Here is a 17,893-nt window from a genome sequence, read left to right as displayed (position 1 = left end):
AATCTACTTCTGGCTTCACACACTTTCAGTCAACAAATACCCCTGTTGCAGGCTTTCAATGGCCTCTACTTTCTGCTGCTTCCATGCCAGCAGCTTTCTGTTCCTTTGAGTTGGATGCAGATTTCTTAATGAAAGAACACCTTGCTCAGTAACTGTTTCTAGGTAGAGCAACCTTTCAGTTTTAGTGTAAAGCAGTCAATTTAGGCTTATGTTGGACAATTAAATAGTCTTCATTGGGAGGAATTTTTGCTAAGTAATTTCCAACTGTTGCAAATATGACATTTGGTATTAGATTTACACATTTTTACTGTCAAAATGCTAAGGTTTCGTTGTACTTTTCAGGATCTGCATTAGCGGCTAATGTTTGTAAAAAGATCACAGGGCGTCTTACAAGCGCTATAGCCAAGCAGGAAGATGTGTCTGTCCAATTAGAGGCCTTGGATATCATGGCGGATATGCTGAGCAGGTAAGCATCCTTGTTACAAAATGGTGATAGAATGTAATTGTTAATGCTATGTTTTAACTGATTAAATCACCGTGAACTTGATTTTTCTAGTAATTAAATTTTAGGTGATTATAATTTAGGCTTTGTAAACGTGAAACAGTTGAGTAACTTGTTTCAAACGAGGAAAATTGAACACAAATGAAACTTTGTACCAGAATACAAATGTTACATTTAAAATATATTTAATTTAAACGTAGCTGATTAATCAAATAACTCATTATTTATCTTTTGAAGCTGTTGAGAACTTCTTTAGTTACCAGTTTCAGTTGTCAGTATACTTTAAAGGTATATCTGAAAGCAGTTAATTAGTTTCTTAGTTTTTCCAAATAATTCTACTTGCACTTGATATATTTTCTGTGGCATTTTGGGAATACTTGGAGTAAGAATGATACAATAGAAGAACAAAATCAGTTCTAGATTCAGTTGGTTTGAGTTTGTGTTTTGTCTGTTTTAAGGCAAGGAGGACTGCTTGTTAACTTCCACCCTTCAATTCTGACCTGTCTGCTCCCCCAGCTGACTAGTCCCAGGCTTGCTGTGAGGAAAAGAACCATCATTGCTCTTGGTCACCTGGTTATGAGTTGTGGCAATATAGTTTTTGTTGACCTCATTGAACATCTGTTGACAGAGCTGTCTAAAAATGATTCCATGTCAACAACTAGGACGTATATACAGTGTATTGCTGCTATCAGTAGGCAAGCAGGTCATAGAATAGGTAAGAGAATTTATATATTTTTCTCTCATTCTGCATGTTTTTAGATGTGAATGATCATTTTTAATTTTCCTTTTTCAGGTGAATATCTGGAGAAAATAATCCCTTTAGTGGTAAAATTTTGTAATGTAGATGATGATGAACTAAGAGAATATTGCATTCAAGCTTTTGAATCTTTTGTTAGGAGGTAAGCTACTTTTAAGGTATGGTTTGTTTTTTTTTCCTTCTTACAAGTTGACTGGTTGTCATTTGACTGACTGTATAAGAAGTCATTGCTAGTCCTTGAGCAATTGAAAAGAGTTGAGGTAAGCCACAAGAAATGTGTTCCTTTCCTGATGGAAGTGATGGTCTTTGTGGTGCAAAATACCTTTGCTGATTTTGAATCAGAGATCATACCTGAATTGCTAAAACAGATTTTTCTATCACTATCTCGTAATTTAACTGATAATCAGTGTAATATGTAAACAGACTGGCACAATAGGCCATGATTTGCTATTCGTATATAGTGACAGATAAGAAAATTGTTTTTATACATATAATGCTTATGGAAAGTGCTAGATTCCCATTAGTGGAGACAGAACCTTCTTATTTCCAAAGGTACATCATAAGATTCGATAGCAGTCAGATTAAAGATCATAATGGTCCCTTCTTGCCGTAAAATCTATGAATATAAATCATAGGCAGCAGCAGAGCATATTTCCCTGTCCCTCTACTTTTGCATCCCCTGAAGAGGTGAGAGGATCTTCTTGTTTCCTTGACCTCTGCTTTGACAGATTGCAACAGCAATAATTGTCACAGTACCTTTTGGGAGCTGAATTATGAGAACTGAACTACAGGACCACAAAGTGGCTAGTGAACTACATTTATATTTTGTTTGATTCTATCTATGGAGGTGAAACTCTGTATTTTTTCCAATCTTCTAACTTACCCTGTGTCAGTTTGGCCTGAGTTCTTGTATAGCAAGTTTCAGATTGTACTGAATGTTTGTAACTGAGTTGAATTCTGAGAAAAAATATGATATGTAATGGGAATTCTGATAGTATTAGATTTGCTAGTGGAATCAGTACTAAAGCATATAGATAAACATTTCTTCTGTTAAAGAAGAATTGTTAATTAATTGTTCAATATTAATATTGTACGTTAAACTTAATTTGTTAAATTTATTATGCAGATGTCCTAAGGAAGTTTATCCTCATGTGTCTACCATTATAAACATTTGTCTTAAATACCTTACCTATGATCCTAATTACAATTATGATGATGAAGATGAAGATGAAAATGCGATGGATGCTGATGGTGGTGATGATGATGATCAAGGTATATTTTCTCTTGGTGTTGGGGAGAAGAACTAGTGAGCCTAAATTGAGAGGAAACGGAAATGATCAATTCTATAAGTCTTAATTCAGGTCTTTCCAAAACTTAAATGATTGTATGGCATTTTCATGTTTTGCTCTTTTATTTTTGCGGGCATGGCCATTTACTACACTCAGTAAGGTGAACAGGATGACATTTTATATAGGTATTTAGTGCATCCATTGTCCTGGTATTGTGAGTTTAGAGGGATTATAGTAAAGAATCTCGTAACTGTCTAAAAGTACTTGAATGGTGTAAACATGAGGAAGGCATAGGAATTCTTTAGTGTGACATGACTAGAAGTTGAAATAAATTTAGAGAATGAATTTAAGATGTATATCAGGGAAGGTGATGCTTCTTTGCATGAGATGAGTATTGTTTTTATTTGTATTACCATAGCATTTAGGGTCTTAGTCAGAGATGAGGATCTCATGCTAGCTGCTGTACAAACACAGAACAAAAAGAATGTCCAGTCTAACTGGACAAAGCACCACAAAATATTGCGTAAAACAATGCTGCAGTTGTAGAGGTGTGGAGTAGAAGACTCAGAAGGTCTTAATACCACTTTGCTGTTTGACAAAGCTGTGAGCAGCAGCAGAGAGATGGAGAAGTCTGCAGGAGATAACACCATCAGTTTACATTTGGTTATCTTATCAGCTATAGGGCTAGAAACGTAATTGTTGTTAAAAATCAGATGTTAAATTCTTCTGAAACAGACTAGGCCACCACTCTTGCCAGGGAAAGTTTCCAAGTTGCCATCAGTGGGTGCATTTCTCAGTTCCTCTTTTGGTTGGGTATAAAAAGTATAAAATGATTATATTGCTGCTGGGTAGCTTGCCATACTTACTGAAACTTTGGCCCATCACTTAATCTGGATTTCAGAGCATAAGAACAGCGAACTCACATGCTTGTGACTCAGGTAGATTTGAACCTAAGCTGTCTCAGGTGGAAAGGTAGAGCATTCTCCTACTGGGCCATCTAGCTCTGCTTTAAATTAATTTTTAAATATTAATGTAATAATCTACTTTACTTCTTGCATGCTCTGCTTCTGTTCTGTTCTCTTTGTGAAAAATAGTGCGGTTGAGCTTGTTGATAAACAAGTGTCTTGCTCTCTTAAGCTGCTAAATAGTTTTACAAGGAGCCTCTTCAGTCCTATAGAAGTTGCTTCAGAGGGCTTTGTTCTCCAATAAAGGAGAGTTAAATGGAATATTCTGATCAAGTCTATAATATAAATGTCTGACTTAGGGGAACTAAATGTTTAGGCTGTAAGAGTATATATTCTAAGAGTTACAAAATCTTATGTACTATTAAACATAATTTAGTTCTTTCTAAATTGGTCAATTTAACTCAAATTACTGCAGTAGAAATTGACTGTAATACGTAGTCCAGAGTGGTACAACAAAGAATGTAGAGGTATAAGGAGAGATTTAACAAAACTGTGGAGTATTTAGGACTTTGAAAGACAATATCTTGTCTCTGTTCACAAAGCAATGTAAATTTTGTAAAATTATTAAAATCTGTACAGTTTCTTACCCCGGAAAGAACCCGAGACTTGTAAGTTTTGGCTTGTAGAAGTCACTGCTGCAGATTGACGTGACTCCTTTTTTATGGAATGGGTTATACACATAATTGTAGTGTAAAAAGAAAAGGAGTACTTGTGGCACCTTAGAGACTAACCAATTTATTTGAGCATAAGCTTTCGTGAGCTACAGCTCACTTCATCGGATGTAGCTCACGAAAGCTTATGCTCAGATAAATTGGTTAGACTCTAAGGTGCCACAAGTACTTCTTTTCTTTTTGCGAATACAGACTAACATGACTGTTACTCTGAAACCTGTCATAATTGTAGTGCGTGTACAAGTGATCGGACCAGCCACACATGTTGAACCCATTCACAATTTTTGCTGGTGTAATAATGCCCCCAACGGGAGTAAAATGTGAAGAGGCTAGTTTTCAGAATTTTGATGTGCTCTTGATTATTGCCTTATTGTCTCATGTGATGAATATATATGAAAACATTCAAAATAAAAAATTTAGTAAGGCCACAAGTGTGGTGGGAATGACTTTGTCCAATTAGCAGCTGAAGTTGAGGAGGGGATGTATGAGAGGGGCTGGTGTGAGGAAGCTGGCAGAGTAGATAATTAGTTTTAGGACTCAGGCAGTTTTGAATGACCTTTTGTATACTTCTGCTTTATCTTGATTATAGACTGCTTCTTAAATTTCTTAAGCTACTATATTATCTGTCTCTGGTAAGTTTTACACATTTAACAATCTGTTGCATCAAATAAATTTGGGTTCTTTACAACAAAACTTTCTGTACAAATCTGCTAGCATGGAATGTCTATTTGTGAATTTGTGTATAATAGAAGTTCATTTTATTTTGTCAAGGGAGCGATGATGAATATAGTGATGATGACGATATGAGCTGGAAAGTGAGACGTGCAGCAGCTAAATGTTTAGATGCTGTGGTTAGCACACGACATGAAATGCTTCCAGAATTCTACAAGACTGTGTCTCCTGCTTTAATAGCCAGATTCAAAGAGCGTGAGGAGAACGTAAAAGCAGATGTTTTCCATGCATATCTTTCTCTTTTAAAACAAACTCGACCTGTGCAGAGTTGGCTGTGTGATCCTGATGCAATGGAACAAGGAGAGACACCTTTGACAATGCTTCAGAGTCAGGTTAGCTGTCAGGATTTTTTTTAGTTCTTTGACTTTGAGAGAAGACCATGCTTGATTATTCATTGTGCTCTGGGTTCATGTGGAAAGTGGTGAAATCACTTTGTCACCAGCTTCTTATAGTTGTACATAGATTATGGGTTCGGACTCTGCTAACTCATATGAGAGGGAGTGTATGGTAAATTGGCTCAGATACCTGCAGCTGCTCTGGAAACTGGAATTACCTGTTGGACTCATAGAGTGCTTATTTTATTTTAATTATTGGTTGCTCATCTCTAAAAATGCTGTGGAGTCTATGAACCTAGTTATTATTTGCCCCATTTTTATAAAACAAAACATTCATAGTCTGCGACCTATTATAGCTGTTTAGCTAAATTCAGAATAGGGGAAAAATTAAATTCTCACAATAAAAAAAGGAGACACTTGATCAGTAGAACACATTTTACCTGCAGAATAGAGAGAAGTGGCGGTACTATCAGAATCACTTTCCAAATTGATTTAATAGGGTATGTATGTAATTAATATATCTGATTCTAGAGATTTGAGAGAAAAGCTACATGGAAAAATGTTTTGCGAAATCTGACCTTAATTTTTCAAGTTAAAATTTCCTGGGATAGTAATTGATTTGAAGATCTGAAACTTAAAGCTGTCAGTGTAGCTAGAAATAAAGCTCTTCTGAAGAATCAAAGCCCAGAGAGACATTTTAGGCTTGAATAGAGACCGGGAGTGGATGGATCATTACACAAAGTAAAACTATTTCCCCATGTTTATTCCCCCCGCCACTGTTCCTCAGACATTCTTGTCAACTGCTGGAAATGGCCCACCTTGATTATCACTACAAAAGGTGTATGTCCCCCCACCCCTGCTGGTAATAGTTCACCTTAAGTGATCACTCTGGTTACAGTGTGTATGGTAACACCCGTTGTTTCATGTTCTCTATGTATATAAATCTCCCCGCTATATTTTCCACTGAATGCATCTGATGAAGTGAGCTGTAGCTCACGAAAGCTTATGCTCAAATAAATTTGTTAATCTCTAAGGTGCCACAAGTACTCCTTTTCTTTTTGCGAATACAGACTAACACGGCTGCTACTCTGAAACCTGTCATTTTATTTTCTGTAATTTAGGATAACTGTAAAGGAAATGCTAACTGCCCAACTAGTTAACAGGTGTGTAATTACTACAGGTTCCTAACATAGTTAAAGCCTTGCACAAACAGATGAAGGAGAAGAGTGTGAAGACTCGTCAGTGTTGTTTTAACATGCTAACTGAGCTGGTAAATGTTTTACCTGGAGCCCTAACACAACACATTCCTGTACTTGTGCCAGGTATGAAAAATGTATTAGTAAATCTGTTATAGGTTAACTGTGACTTCAACTTCAAAAGTTTCTAAACCTTAAATCCTGATATTTAAGAAAAAGCTTTTGAAGTGTAGTTCTAAATTAAGACAATATTACTCAGCTGTAATTGGCAGCTTAGCTTCTTTGTGAATCCATGTGCATAGTTTAGTGGCATTTTTACTTTGGTTAGCCCTGGAGAACCAAAGTAAAAAGTCCTGGGCTTGTAAGCTAGATTCATTTTGTCTAGTCTATAATCAGAATTGTTAACTTGTGTCTAATTAGAAGACCAAATTCTGCCCACATTTCCACTTGTGCAGGGCTAAATACTGCCCTTATTTTTCACCTTTACCACCCATGCAGAATCTTTACCACTGGTTGTGGTGGATGAGCCAAAAAAAAGCTTTACTTTCAGATTTGTTGTAGAATTTACAGGGCTGGTAGCTAGAAAGCTCTTATTGGTAAACTAGACAAATTTTGATAGAAGCTACTGAGAAGCTACAAATATGTAATCTTCTATATCACTTATATAATCACTTTTCAGAGAATAATGACACTTTTTATATAAAATGATTAAGTATGTGTCAGTCTTTAGAAGCAGCTAAAACTTCTAACTTGTTTCAGTCTCATGAAATAGCTAGGGATGTGTGTGTACACATACACGTTTTAAGTGTGGTCATTTTGAGCAGTTGTGTTCAGAATTTCCTCTAGTAGTTAAAAGAAAAAGAGAGCACAAGCCATCGAACGGCCTATGTGTGCTGCCTGAGTGGAAGAAGTTTGGAAAGTGTATTACTTTAAATCAAAGGTGGGAAAGGCTTTCTGGAAGGAAATGTTTAAGAGCAGAAAATGTTAGCATGATTTGGCTGCATTTTTTAGGACTTTTTGTTATTTCTGATGTTAAAAATAAATACATAAATAACACAACCTCTTTTCTTTTACAGGAATAATTTTTTCACTGAATGACAAATCAAGTTCCTCTAATTTGAAGATTGATGCTTTGTCTTGTCTGTACGTGATCCTGTGTAACCATTCTCCCCAAGTCTTCCATCCTCATGTTCAAGCACTGGTGCCTCCAGTTGTAGCTTGTGTTGGAGACCCTTTTTACAAGATAACATCAGAGGCACTTCTGGTTACACAGCAGCTTGTGAAGGTCATTCGTCCTTTAGACCAGCCTTCTTCCTTTGATGCCACACCTTACATCAAAGATTTGTTTACTTGCACCATCAAGAGACTGAAGGCTGCTGACATTGATCAGGAAGTAAAAGAGAGGGCAATCTCCTGTATGGGCCAGATCATCTGCAGCCTTGGTGATAATCTGGGCACTGACTTGCCTACTACTCTTCAGATCTTCCTAGAGAGACTAAAGAATGAGATTACTCGGTTAACTACAGTGAAGGCTTTGACGCTGATTGCTGGCTCTCCTCTGAAGATAGATCTGAGGCCAATCCTTGGAGAAGGAGTTCCTATCCTTGCCTCTTTCCTCAGAAAGAACCAGCGAGCTTTGAAACTAGGCACGCTTTCTGCTCTAGATATCTTAATTAAAAATTACAGTGACAGCTTGACAGCTGCCATGATTGATGCTGTCCTGGATGAGCTTCCACCTCTTATCAGTGAAAGTGATATGCACGTTTCACAGATGGCCATCAGTTTTCTGACTACACTGGCTAAAGTGTATCCTTCCTCCCTCTCAAAGATCAGTGGGTCCATTCTTAATGAACTTATTGGACTTGTGAGATCACCATTATTGCAGGGTGGAGCACTTAGTGCCATGCTAGAATTTTTCCAAGCTCTGGTTGTGACTGGAACAAATAATTTAGGATATATGGATTTATTACGCATGTTAACAGGTCCAGTGTACTCGCAGAGCACTGCACTTACTCACAAGCAGTCTTATTATTCCATTGCCAAATGTGTAGCTGCCCTTACACGCGCTTGCCCTAAAGAGGGACCAGCTGTAGTAGGTCAGTTCATTCAAGATGTCAAGAATTCAAGGTCCACAGATTCCATTCGTCTTTTAGCTTTGCTGTCTCTTGGGGAAGTTGGGCATCACATTGACCTAAGTGGACAAATTGAGCTCAAGTCTGTAATACTAGAAGCATTCTCCTCTCCCAGTGAAGAAGTCAAGTCTGCAGCATCTTATGCTCTAGGCAGTATTAGTGTCGGCAATCTTCCTGAATATCTACCATTTGTCTTACAAGAAATAACCAGTCAGCCTAAGAGGCAATACCTACTTCTCCATTCCTTGAAAGAAATAATTAGCTCTGCGTCAGTGGTAGGCCTCAAACCATATGTTGAGAACATCTGGGCCTTACTGCTGAAACACTGTGAGTGTGCAGAAGAGGGTACCAGGAATGTTGTTGCTGAATGCTTGGGCAAGCTTACTTTAATAGACCCAGAAACTCTGCTACCACGGCTCAAGGGATATTTGGCATCAGGTAGGCTGTCATTCAAAATATATATATATTTAGGCTCTGTGTTAAGAGAAGGGAAGAACTTTTGTACTTCTGATAAAGAGTTTAAGTTATACTCAATAGCTTTCCCTTGAGTTTTATTGTATGAAAAATCTCTTCTTGAATTGTGGACTGCTTCCAGAGAATTTCAGAAAATGAGATCATGCTACCTCTTGACACCTGATTTTACATATTATGCATGAAGGCGTAAGAAATGACATTTAAATTTCATGATACATTACGGAGCAGTGATCTGAAATTTTTGTTAATTATCCAGTTGAACATTGTATAGATTTTATTAGATTTGTACTTTACAAATAAGTATTTGAATGGCCGTTGTTTTTAGAATAACATTTTCCTTACACTGGAGGCAGTAGATAGTGTATAATGTGAATTGCTTCTACACTTTGATAATGAGAATCTGGCTTTCAAAATAATGTAATGGTGGTTTTATTCGTGAAGAGTTGTAAACTAAATCATGTAAATAGTTTTAAAGACCATGGAGACAGCAATGTTTTTTTTTCAAAAGCAGCATATAGTTTTGGGACATAATCAAAAGACTTCTGAAATATAAGGATGATAAGGGTTGAGGGATATATATGGTCATTGTACATAGTTCAATACAGTAATTCCACGTCTAAGGTTGTATTGATATAAACAGATATTTGCATTTGTTTAGAATAAAGAATTTCTTTAATTAAGGCATTCATTATGTAATGACTCTGGTATAGAAGACAAGTTTATTTAATGTATTCCTAATTAACATTTAACATTAATCCCTGTTTACAATGTAATAATGGAAAATTATGAAAAAAACTTAACACCTTGCCAGCCAATCAGTAACGTTTAATTTTAGTATTTTGAAAGAAGACCTATTGTGAAGAGAGAAGATGACTTATGATATTTAAATATATTTAATTAAATTATTTAGCAATTTCAGTATTTTTTTTAACTAAAATGACATGTTTGGTATTAGGGTCATCATATGCTCGAAGTTCAGTCGTTACTGCTGTGAAGTTCACTATTTCTGATCATCCACAACCCATAGATCCACTATTAAAGAACTGCATAGGTAAGTTTCTTACATGTTTTTTAAAATTTAAAACCAAGTTTCTTTTTAAGCAGTTAATATTCAGACTTTTATATCAGGTGTGCAGTGTAAAAAATCCATTTAAAAGAATGCTTTGCAAGTATCTGAATTAAGCAATCACCAATGACAACTATTAGTGAGAGCTGTTATTAAAGACTGCAGACTGAAGCTTACTGGATGCCATTAAGGAAATGGTAATTCTTCAGTATAGACCACTGAGGTCCCAAACTAGATAGCAGTAGCTGCAAGATTGCTAACCATTGACTTTTTTAATTGTTAAATTTCTTTTCAAGTGATTAATCTTACATTAAAATGTATATACACAGTCATGTACTGCATTAGAAACTGAAAGATTTCTATTACATATAATTTTTATACATTATTTGAAGAAACCAGTCAGCTGTCAAAATGTGTTATTGATCCATAAATAGCCAAGATATTTGGAGAATCCAGTAAATGTTTAGGAGGAAAAACAAGCTTTGCATTGTCACATGACTTTCTGATCCTCTAGATCCACTCTTGTTCACGACCCTCTAGCATTGTGTAGTATGGTCAAACCCACTAGAGAGAACATTTATAGAATCTATTAAGTAAGTGTTTAGTACTCTATTTTAGATCTCAGGCTTTTCAGTCTTTATAAAATCATGTATTTTTTAAAGCAAATACAAACCTTGGTCTGATTTTCATATTTCCAAATGGGTTATTTTCTTATGATACGACTGGGCTTTATTTTAGACTGTATCTGGAATAGGTATTACAGTGTATCTGTATTACACTTTATGCTTTATTACTACACTTCCTCAAGTTTTAGGAAAGCCTTTCATAAATTGGTTGGGTAGCCAAAAGAAACTATCGCCATGAATGATATGATAGTCCAAAAGCCTTTATTAGTCTCCTTCTCTGAAATTAAATAATTCACTACCTTCCTTCTTTGAGTCCGTTTTTCCTACAGCCTTACTTGTATTTTGTTCTCCCTTCCATTACTGTTTGTTTTTCTCGAGTTCTCTTTGAGAACTGCATTCTTTGAGGCAAGCGGTTTCATTAGAGTCACTTTTTTACTATTTGTTGTCTAAACTCCTTGCTGCATGGCGTCAGGGCCTCTGGCGTAGAAGTTTTTGAGGGGCCTTCTTTCAGAATCAGCCAGTGTCCTCCTTTCATAGGGCCAGAAGAAATTTGTAGATTCCAAGGCCAGAAGGAACCATTGTACTCATCTAGTCTGATCTCCTGTACAACACAGGCCATAGAACTTCCCCAAAATAATTCCTAGAGCAGATCTTTTAGAAATAAATCCAGTCTTGATTTAAAAATTGTCAATGATGGAGAATCCACCATGACCTTTGGTTAAATTTGTTGCAATATTTAATTACTCTGACCTTTGTCTTATTTCCAGTCTGAATTTGTCTAGAGCTGGGGTGGGCAAACTACGGCCTGTGGCTGGATCCGGCCCCTCGGGGCTTTGGATCCGGCCCGCGGGATTGCCACCACCGCGGGCTCCACGCTGCTCTGGGAAGTGGCCACACCACGTCCCTGCAGCCCGTGGGGGTGGGGTGGCAGAGAGCTCTGCACGTTGCTCTTGCCTGTGGGTACCTCCCCCTAAGCTCCCATTGGCCAGGAACGGGTTACTACGGCCAATGGGAGCTTTCGGGGAGGTATCCACAGGCGAGGGAAACACGCGTAGCCCTGTGCGGCCCTCCCACGCCCCAAGGACTGCGCAGGGACGTGGTGCCGGCCGCTTCCCGGAGTGAGACGGCGCGGGTAAGTGGCACCAGGCTGGAGCCTGAACCCCTCCTGCACCCCGCACCCCAACTCACTGCCTTGACCTGCCGCATCCCGCACCCCTCCTACACCCCAACCCCCTGCCTAAGCCCCCTCCTGCATTCCATATCCCTCCTGCACCTCAACCCCCTGACCTGAGCCCTCTCATACGCCCTGCACCACTCCTCTGCCCCAACCCTTGCCCTGAACTCTTCCTGCACACCGCACGCCCTCCCATACCCGTACCTCAACCCCCAGCCCCGGACCTTCAAGCAATTTCTCCACCCAGGTGTGGTCCTTGGGCCAAAAATTTGCCCACCCCTAGTCTAGAGTAACTCAAAATTATCTTGCTGGGCCAGAGAGCTAGGAACCCAGTTTTTGTTGTGTTCCTGGACATCCAGCCGTGTTCCTCTCCCTTAGTCAGCCTTGCTTCCTCTTTATTTTTTGTTACACAAAAAGAAAGATGGTATCTAGAATTTTTGTTTTGCTTTTCATCCATCCTGTTTTTCCCCCTTTTTACTTTGTTCCTTCATAGCAGTGTCCCATAATACTTAGTAAGCAGTACTGATGCGATCCTTAGTGTATTTATTCTGTCTAGGAAGTACTGTGTTACTGATCTCCACAGGATCTGGACAGCGAATTGTCCGTAGAGGTGTTTTTATCTTAATATATGTTGAATTATCCTTCTTTTCATGATAATTTTAAGAGGATTCCGTGGATGATTCTGCTAGGGTATTTTAAAATATACATTGGAAGGTACTTCCAGGAATTTATATTAGAGAATTCATCTTAAACTCCAGAGTTTACAATGGCTGTCTCATATGTATGTTTTAAGAAAATTGGAACAAAGAAATAAGGAGAGAGATGGCAGTCTTCATGATTGTTTAATACAATTTTCCGTAATTATACAGGGCTTACCTTTCAACAATAAAAACTTACCAATTTAAAAATGAGTATAAATCCTGGTAAAACTCATGAAACTTACTTTTGCATAACAGAACATTTCTGTTTCAACTTCATTACACTAATACCAGTATATTATATATAAGATATAGTTTCAGTTTTACGTCATAGAATTATATCCAGTTCTCACAGTCTTGTGCAGCATTACAGGCATATGCTTCACTATTCCATGTGGAAATTTGCCAGATTTCTTCTCCCATGCCACTCCCCAAAGAAAATAAAAACCCTATAACTAATATTTCTTTCTTCTGTAAAAGTAATGTGATTTTTATGGCCTTGTAGCTGTTTTGAGTGCATATTGTCTGCTCAGTTTAAATATCTAAGGTATAAAACCTTATTTGGTTGGTTGTGTGTCTCAAATTGTGAGAGACACCATAGATTACATGTACATATGTTTTTCGTATTGATTCTTATAATTTCTTCTCTTTTCATATTCAAATATGAATATTACTCGGGATTTCCCCAGCCACCTTAGTGTGCTGTACATGCTTTCTGCAGTCATGCCTTGCATCACACATTGTTCTAGGTAGTTATGCAGTTGTGTAAACTGAAACTTATTAAAATCTTTAAGCTGATTTTAGTTAGTGTATAGTTTAAAGCGTTGCTGCTAAATGTAGCAATGTCAGTTCAATCAAAAACAGTTTGCACAGTAAAAAGCTCTCTGTTAACAGGTAAAAATAAATCCCATGTGGAGAAATATTTCCAGGTTTCTGAGAGTAGCAAATAGAAACATGTCGTGGTAATTAATTTCTTGGCATATTTACAGGTGATTTTCTAAAAACATTGGAAGACCCAGATCTCAATGTAAGGAGAGTGGCCCTAGTGACGTTTAATTCAGCGGCACACAATAAACCATCATTAATAAGAGACCTTTTAGATACTGTGCTTCCTCATCTTTACAATGAAACAAAAGTCAGAAAGGAACTAATAAGAGAGGTAGGTGAACTTGGTGAGACTGCAAAATATTTGTATAAGCTGACTTTAAATTTTAGTAAATATATTCTTGTCTAATGTTTTTTGTGTACAGGTGGAAATGGGACCATTCAAGCATACGGTTGATGATGGGCTGGACATTAGAAAGGCAGCTTTTGAGTGCATGTACACTCTTTTAGATAGCTGTCTGGATAGGCTAGACATATTTGAATTCCTAAACCATGTTGAAGATGGTTTGAAGGATCATTATGACATTAAGGTAAATTATCATCTTGTACATTTACACTTAAACTTGAGCGTTCTGACCCAATTAATATGAAATATTGGCTAAACAGTGACTTCTTTTAAATATTTTGCAATGTTTTTGCTGTGCAAATATTGTTCAGATGACTAGAAAGCTGATATAAATACTACCTGAAAACTGTTTTTAAATATACAATGGGATGTATAGTTAATCATACTTGTACTAGGATGTTGCTGTTTTAAAACTCCTTTTGTAGTGAACTAAAAAAAAGACCTTAATTGTGCAAAACTTAATTATCTCTGAATTGGTTTTCCCCAACTAGATGCTAACGTTTTTAATGTTGGTGAGACTGTCTACTCTTTGTCCAAGTGCAGTACTGCAGAGGTTGGATAGGCTTGTCGAACCCTTACGTGCCACATGTACAACAAAGGTACTGTCTTAAACTGATGCTTATGTTCTTGAATAATACTTTGAACTTTTTGGTTCTATAGAAATGTTAAGAACCTGAGACTTGAATATTAAGTATGTTAGTGTCTGAGAAGCTGTCCATATGAATTTAGTATTACCTGTAGTTCTGGACTACTGATCCACAATAGATTTATATCCGTAGACTTTGTGCATGACTCCACTGCATTTTAAGGCAAGATGCCCAAAGTAGTAGCTTCACTCATGTAAAGTGCACCCGTAGTCTGTTTATGCATACCCTGACATGGTTGAGTTAGAGCATGGCAGGGCAAACTAGGGCCTGCAGGCTGAATCTGCTCTGTCAGGGCTTTCAGTCCAGCCCGCGGGATTGCCAGCCCCGTGGCGCAGCAGGGCTAAAGCAGGCTGCCTACCTGCCTGCCCTGGCCCCATGTCTCTCCTGGAAGCGGCCAGCACCATGTCCCTGTGACCCCTGGGGGAGGGGGATGCAGAAGGCTCCGTGCGCTGCCCTCATCTTCAGGTGCTGCCCTCATCTTCAGGCACTACCCCCGCAGCTCCCATTGGCCGGGAATGGGGAACCGCGGCCAATGGGAGCTTCGGGGGTGGTACCTGCAGGCAAGGGCTGCGCGCAGTAGAGCTGCCTGCCCCGCCCCGCCCCACCCCACCCCACTCCACCCCCAGGAGCCACTGCCGGACATGCTGGCCACTTCTGGGAATGGCGTGGGGCCAGGGCAGGCAGGGAGCCTGCCTTAGCCCTGCTGCATGCCGCTGCCAACCCAGAGCTGCTTGAGATAAGCAGCGCTGGGCTGGAGCCCGAACCCCTCCTGCACCCCACATCCCAAGCCCCTGCCCTGAGCCTCCTAACCCTCTGCCTTGAGCCCCCTCCTGCACCCCAGTCCCCTGCCCTGAGCCCCGAACCCCCTTCATTGAGCCCCCTGCCATACCCCTCTTGCACTCCAACCCCTTGCCCTGAGCCCTTTCCTGCACACTGCACCCCAACTCCCTGCCCCAGCCCTACATTCGTTGCCCTGCATACAATTTTCCCACCCAGATGTGGCCCTCGGGCCAAAAAGTTTGCCCACCCGAGTTAGAGTATGGCTCTTTAATTTAAAATGTTGTTAATCAAAAATAATTTGGGAGGCTCATGTAATACATCATATGAAAAATAGTTCCTAGTAAAATTATAAGAGAAGATAGGGAGGGAAAGAGTATAAATCCCTTTTCTAATCTGAATATACTTGTTCACTTTTTCTAATTTTTTTTTAAATTCTTTGGATTATTTGGTCTACTCTCTGTCCCTCAGAAGCCAGGCTGCCCATTTAAGCAATGTAAAAACTGAGATTTCATTGAAGAAACTGAATGTGGAATATTAAATAGTTTTTAATTTTTAACTATAGAGGTTTAAAAGTTACTAGAAACTTACAACTTGCTTCTAGAAGGTGAAATAAGCAGTTTGAAGGGAGAAGAGCAGTGTAAAATGGTGCTTTCCCCCCGTCTTTTGAAAACTTCCTTATTTAAAAATTTAAGTTTGTTCAGGCAAAGACCATCTTTTGGTTCTGTGCTTATACAGTGCCTAGCACAATGGGTTCCTGGTCTGTGACTAGGACTCCTAAGATACGGTAATTAACTTCCACCTTCATATCACCTACACAGTTTCTTGTTACTCATCTTCCACCAATAATCTGCTCCTTATTTCACTTGATTGATTTAGGGAGTATTACTTTCAATGATGAAGTCCTGTCTGTGTACCATTAACAGTTCTTGCGTAGGAATGATATCAAAAATTTCTAACTGATCAAGAATATGCTTTGGTCAGTATGTCCATTGCTGTATTATAATTTGTGCTTCAGCAACTTGTGGTCATTTTTGTAATGTTACTGACCTTACTAAATTGAACCAGTTTGGCTGCTATTTGCTTTGAATCTGTGTAATGATTTGCTAAGTCAGATTTATTTATTTTTTTGTAAGGAATGTTTTTGCTTAATCTGCAATTTTCAGGCTCTAATCTATTTGTAAGGTTTTTTTTAATTAAGACTGCTAAGCATCAGATGCACTACAGCTGTCCAGTTTCCTGTGGTTATCTTTATATTCTTTTCATCCTAAAAAAAGTATCTTGTGCAGTATAAACTATTTCAAGTGCTTGTCAAATTAAAGTGGTAATATGGAAGGAAAGATACCTTACATTGACTGGTTTAAGAAGAGCTCAGTTTTAAATGTAAACTTCCTACATACACTACTTTTTCTACAGGTAAAGGCAAACTCAGTGAAACAGGAGTTTGAAAAACAAGATGAACTGAAGCGGTCTGCCATGAGGGCAGTAGCAGCCCTTCTAACCATTCCAGAAGCAGAGAAGAGTCCGTTAATGAGTGAATTTCAGTCACAGATAAGCTCTAACCCTGAGCTGGCAGCCATCTTTGAAAGTATCCAGAAAGATTCATCATCCACTAACTTAGAATCAATGGACACTAGTTAGATGTTTGTTCAAAATGGGGACCATTACGTTGAACCATATGATGCACTGAATTGACAGGTTAAGAGTAAGAAACAGAAAAATATCTAATCTTCATTGTTCCACTTTATTTACCTTTATGGAGACAGTTGGCTTTTTCCCATTGTTGCTTTTCTAGCATTTATTCCAGAAATACGTATTTCCATGATCCAGAAGTTGTAAACCACTCATGTTTTAGTGGATTTGGCCACATTTGAAATGAAAATAAAAGATTAAAACATATGGTGTATGGAAATAGGTTCCAACATCCATTTGCCCTGTAATGTTTAGGATTAAAATGTTAAAATTTTGTGACCATGTTTTTTTCTTTTTTTTAAATTTTTCTTCTTTCTGTAAAAACAAAACCACCATGTTTTTGTATAACTTTTATTCTTTTGTGTTTCAGCTACATAAATTGATTTGGCTGGCCGATAAGAAATTGTTCTGTGTAAGATTTATTATATTGCAGAGGGTTTGGGCACAGTTTAAAAAGTGCAGACATAAGTAAATGTCATTTTTAAAGGTGTGGGGATTAGAAAATTAATATCCCTGTTGTGCACACTAACTTTGCATGAGCAAGTTTAAAAATATATATTGTCTGTAAAACAGCATGTGCAGTTTATTCATAATACATGTTAAAATAAGTAATACTGTATCAGTGCAATTTTCAGGTATTTATTTTTACATAGAAAATGCATTCATAGAGGAAGGGGAGAGGGTTAAATTTTAATCTGGTTTTCTAGGTGCAGGTGTGGTGAATTTTTACAGGTATTTTTACAGTGAAAGTAATCTTGTCTGCTAAACCAGTGTTTCCCAACAAGGAGGATGGATTCCCTGGGAGGTGTGGGGGTAGCTAAGCAAGGAGGTTGGGATGGTTGGGCAGAGAATAGTAGGTGGGAGGAAACTGCATAACCGTGGGCCCAGCTCTCCCTCTGTTATAAATATGTGCCAGAGGTGGCTTCTTG

The 17,893-nt window shown here is 38.2% G+C and overlaps 1 protein-coding gene across 1 annotated transcript in view; it reads left to right on the top strand.

The window, feature by feature from the left end:
• The window catches only part of CAND1 (cullin associated and neddylation dissociated 1), a 51,463-nt gene extending 33,820 nt beyond the window's left edge, over window positions 1-17,643 (top strand). The window contains exons 4-15 of the mRNA XM_074942090.1: window positions 343-466; window positions 961-1,217; window positions 1,296-1,401; window positions 2,386-2,531; window positions 4,956-5,248; window positions 6,432-6,573; window positions 7,524-9,017; window positions 10,009-10,104; window positions 13,607-13,776; window positions 13,868-14,032; window positions 14,340-14,447; window positions 16,689-17,643. Coding sequence (XP_074798191.1) covers window positions 343-466; window positions 961-1,217; window positions 1,296-1,401; window positions 2,386-2,531; window positions 4,956-5,248; window positions 6,432-6,573; window positions 7,524-9,017; window positions 10,009-10,104; window positions 13,607-13,776; window positions 13,868-14,032; window positions 14,340-14,447; window positions 16,689-16,913 — 3,326 coding nt within the window. The 3' untranslated portion in view covers window positions 16,914-17,643. The remainder of the gene's footprint in view (window positions 1-342; window positions 467-960; window positions 1,218-1,295; window positions 1,402-2,385; window positions 2,532-4,955; window positions 5,249-6,431; window positions 6,574-7,523; window positions 9,018-10,008; window positions 10,105-13,606; window positions 13,777-13,867; window positions 14,033-14,339; window positions 14,448-16,688) is intronic.
• The last annotated feature ends 250 nt before the right edge of the window (window positions 17,644-17,893 follow it).

Source organism: Natator depressus, chromosome 1 (genome assembly GCF_965152275.1).
Source record: "Natator depressus isolate rNatDep1 chromosome 1, rNatDep2.hap1, whole genome shotgun sequence".
NCBI lineage: Eukaryota > Metazoa > Chordata > Testudines > Cheloniidae > Natator > Natator depressus.
This window is presented reverse-complemented; position numbering and strand designations above follow the sequence as displayed.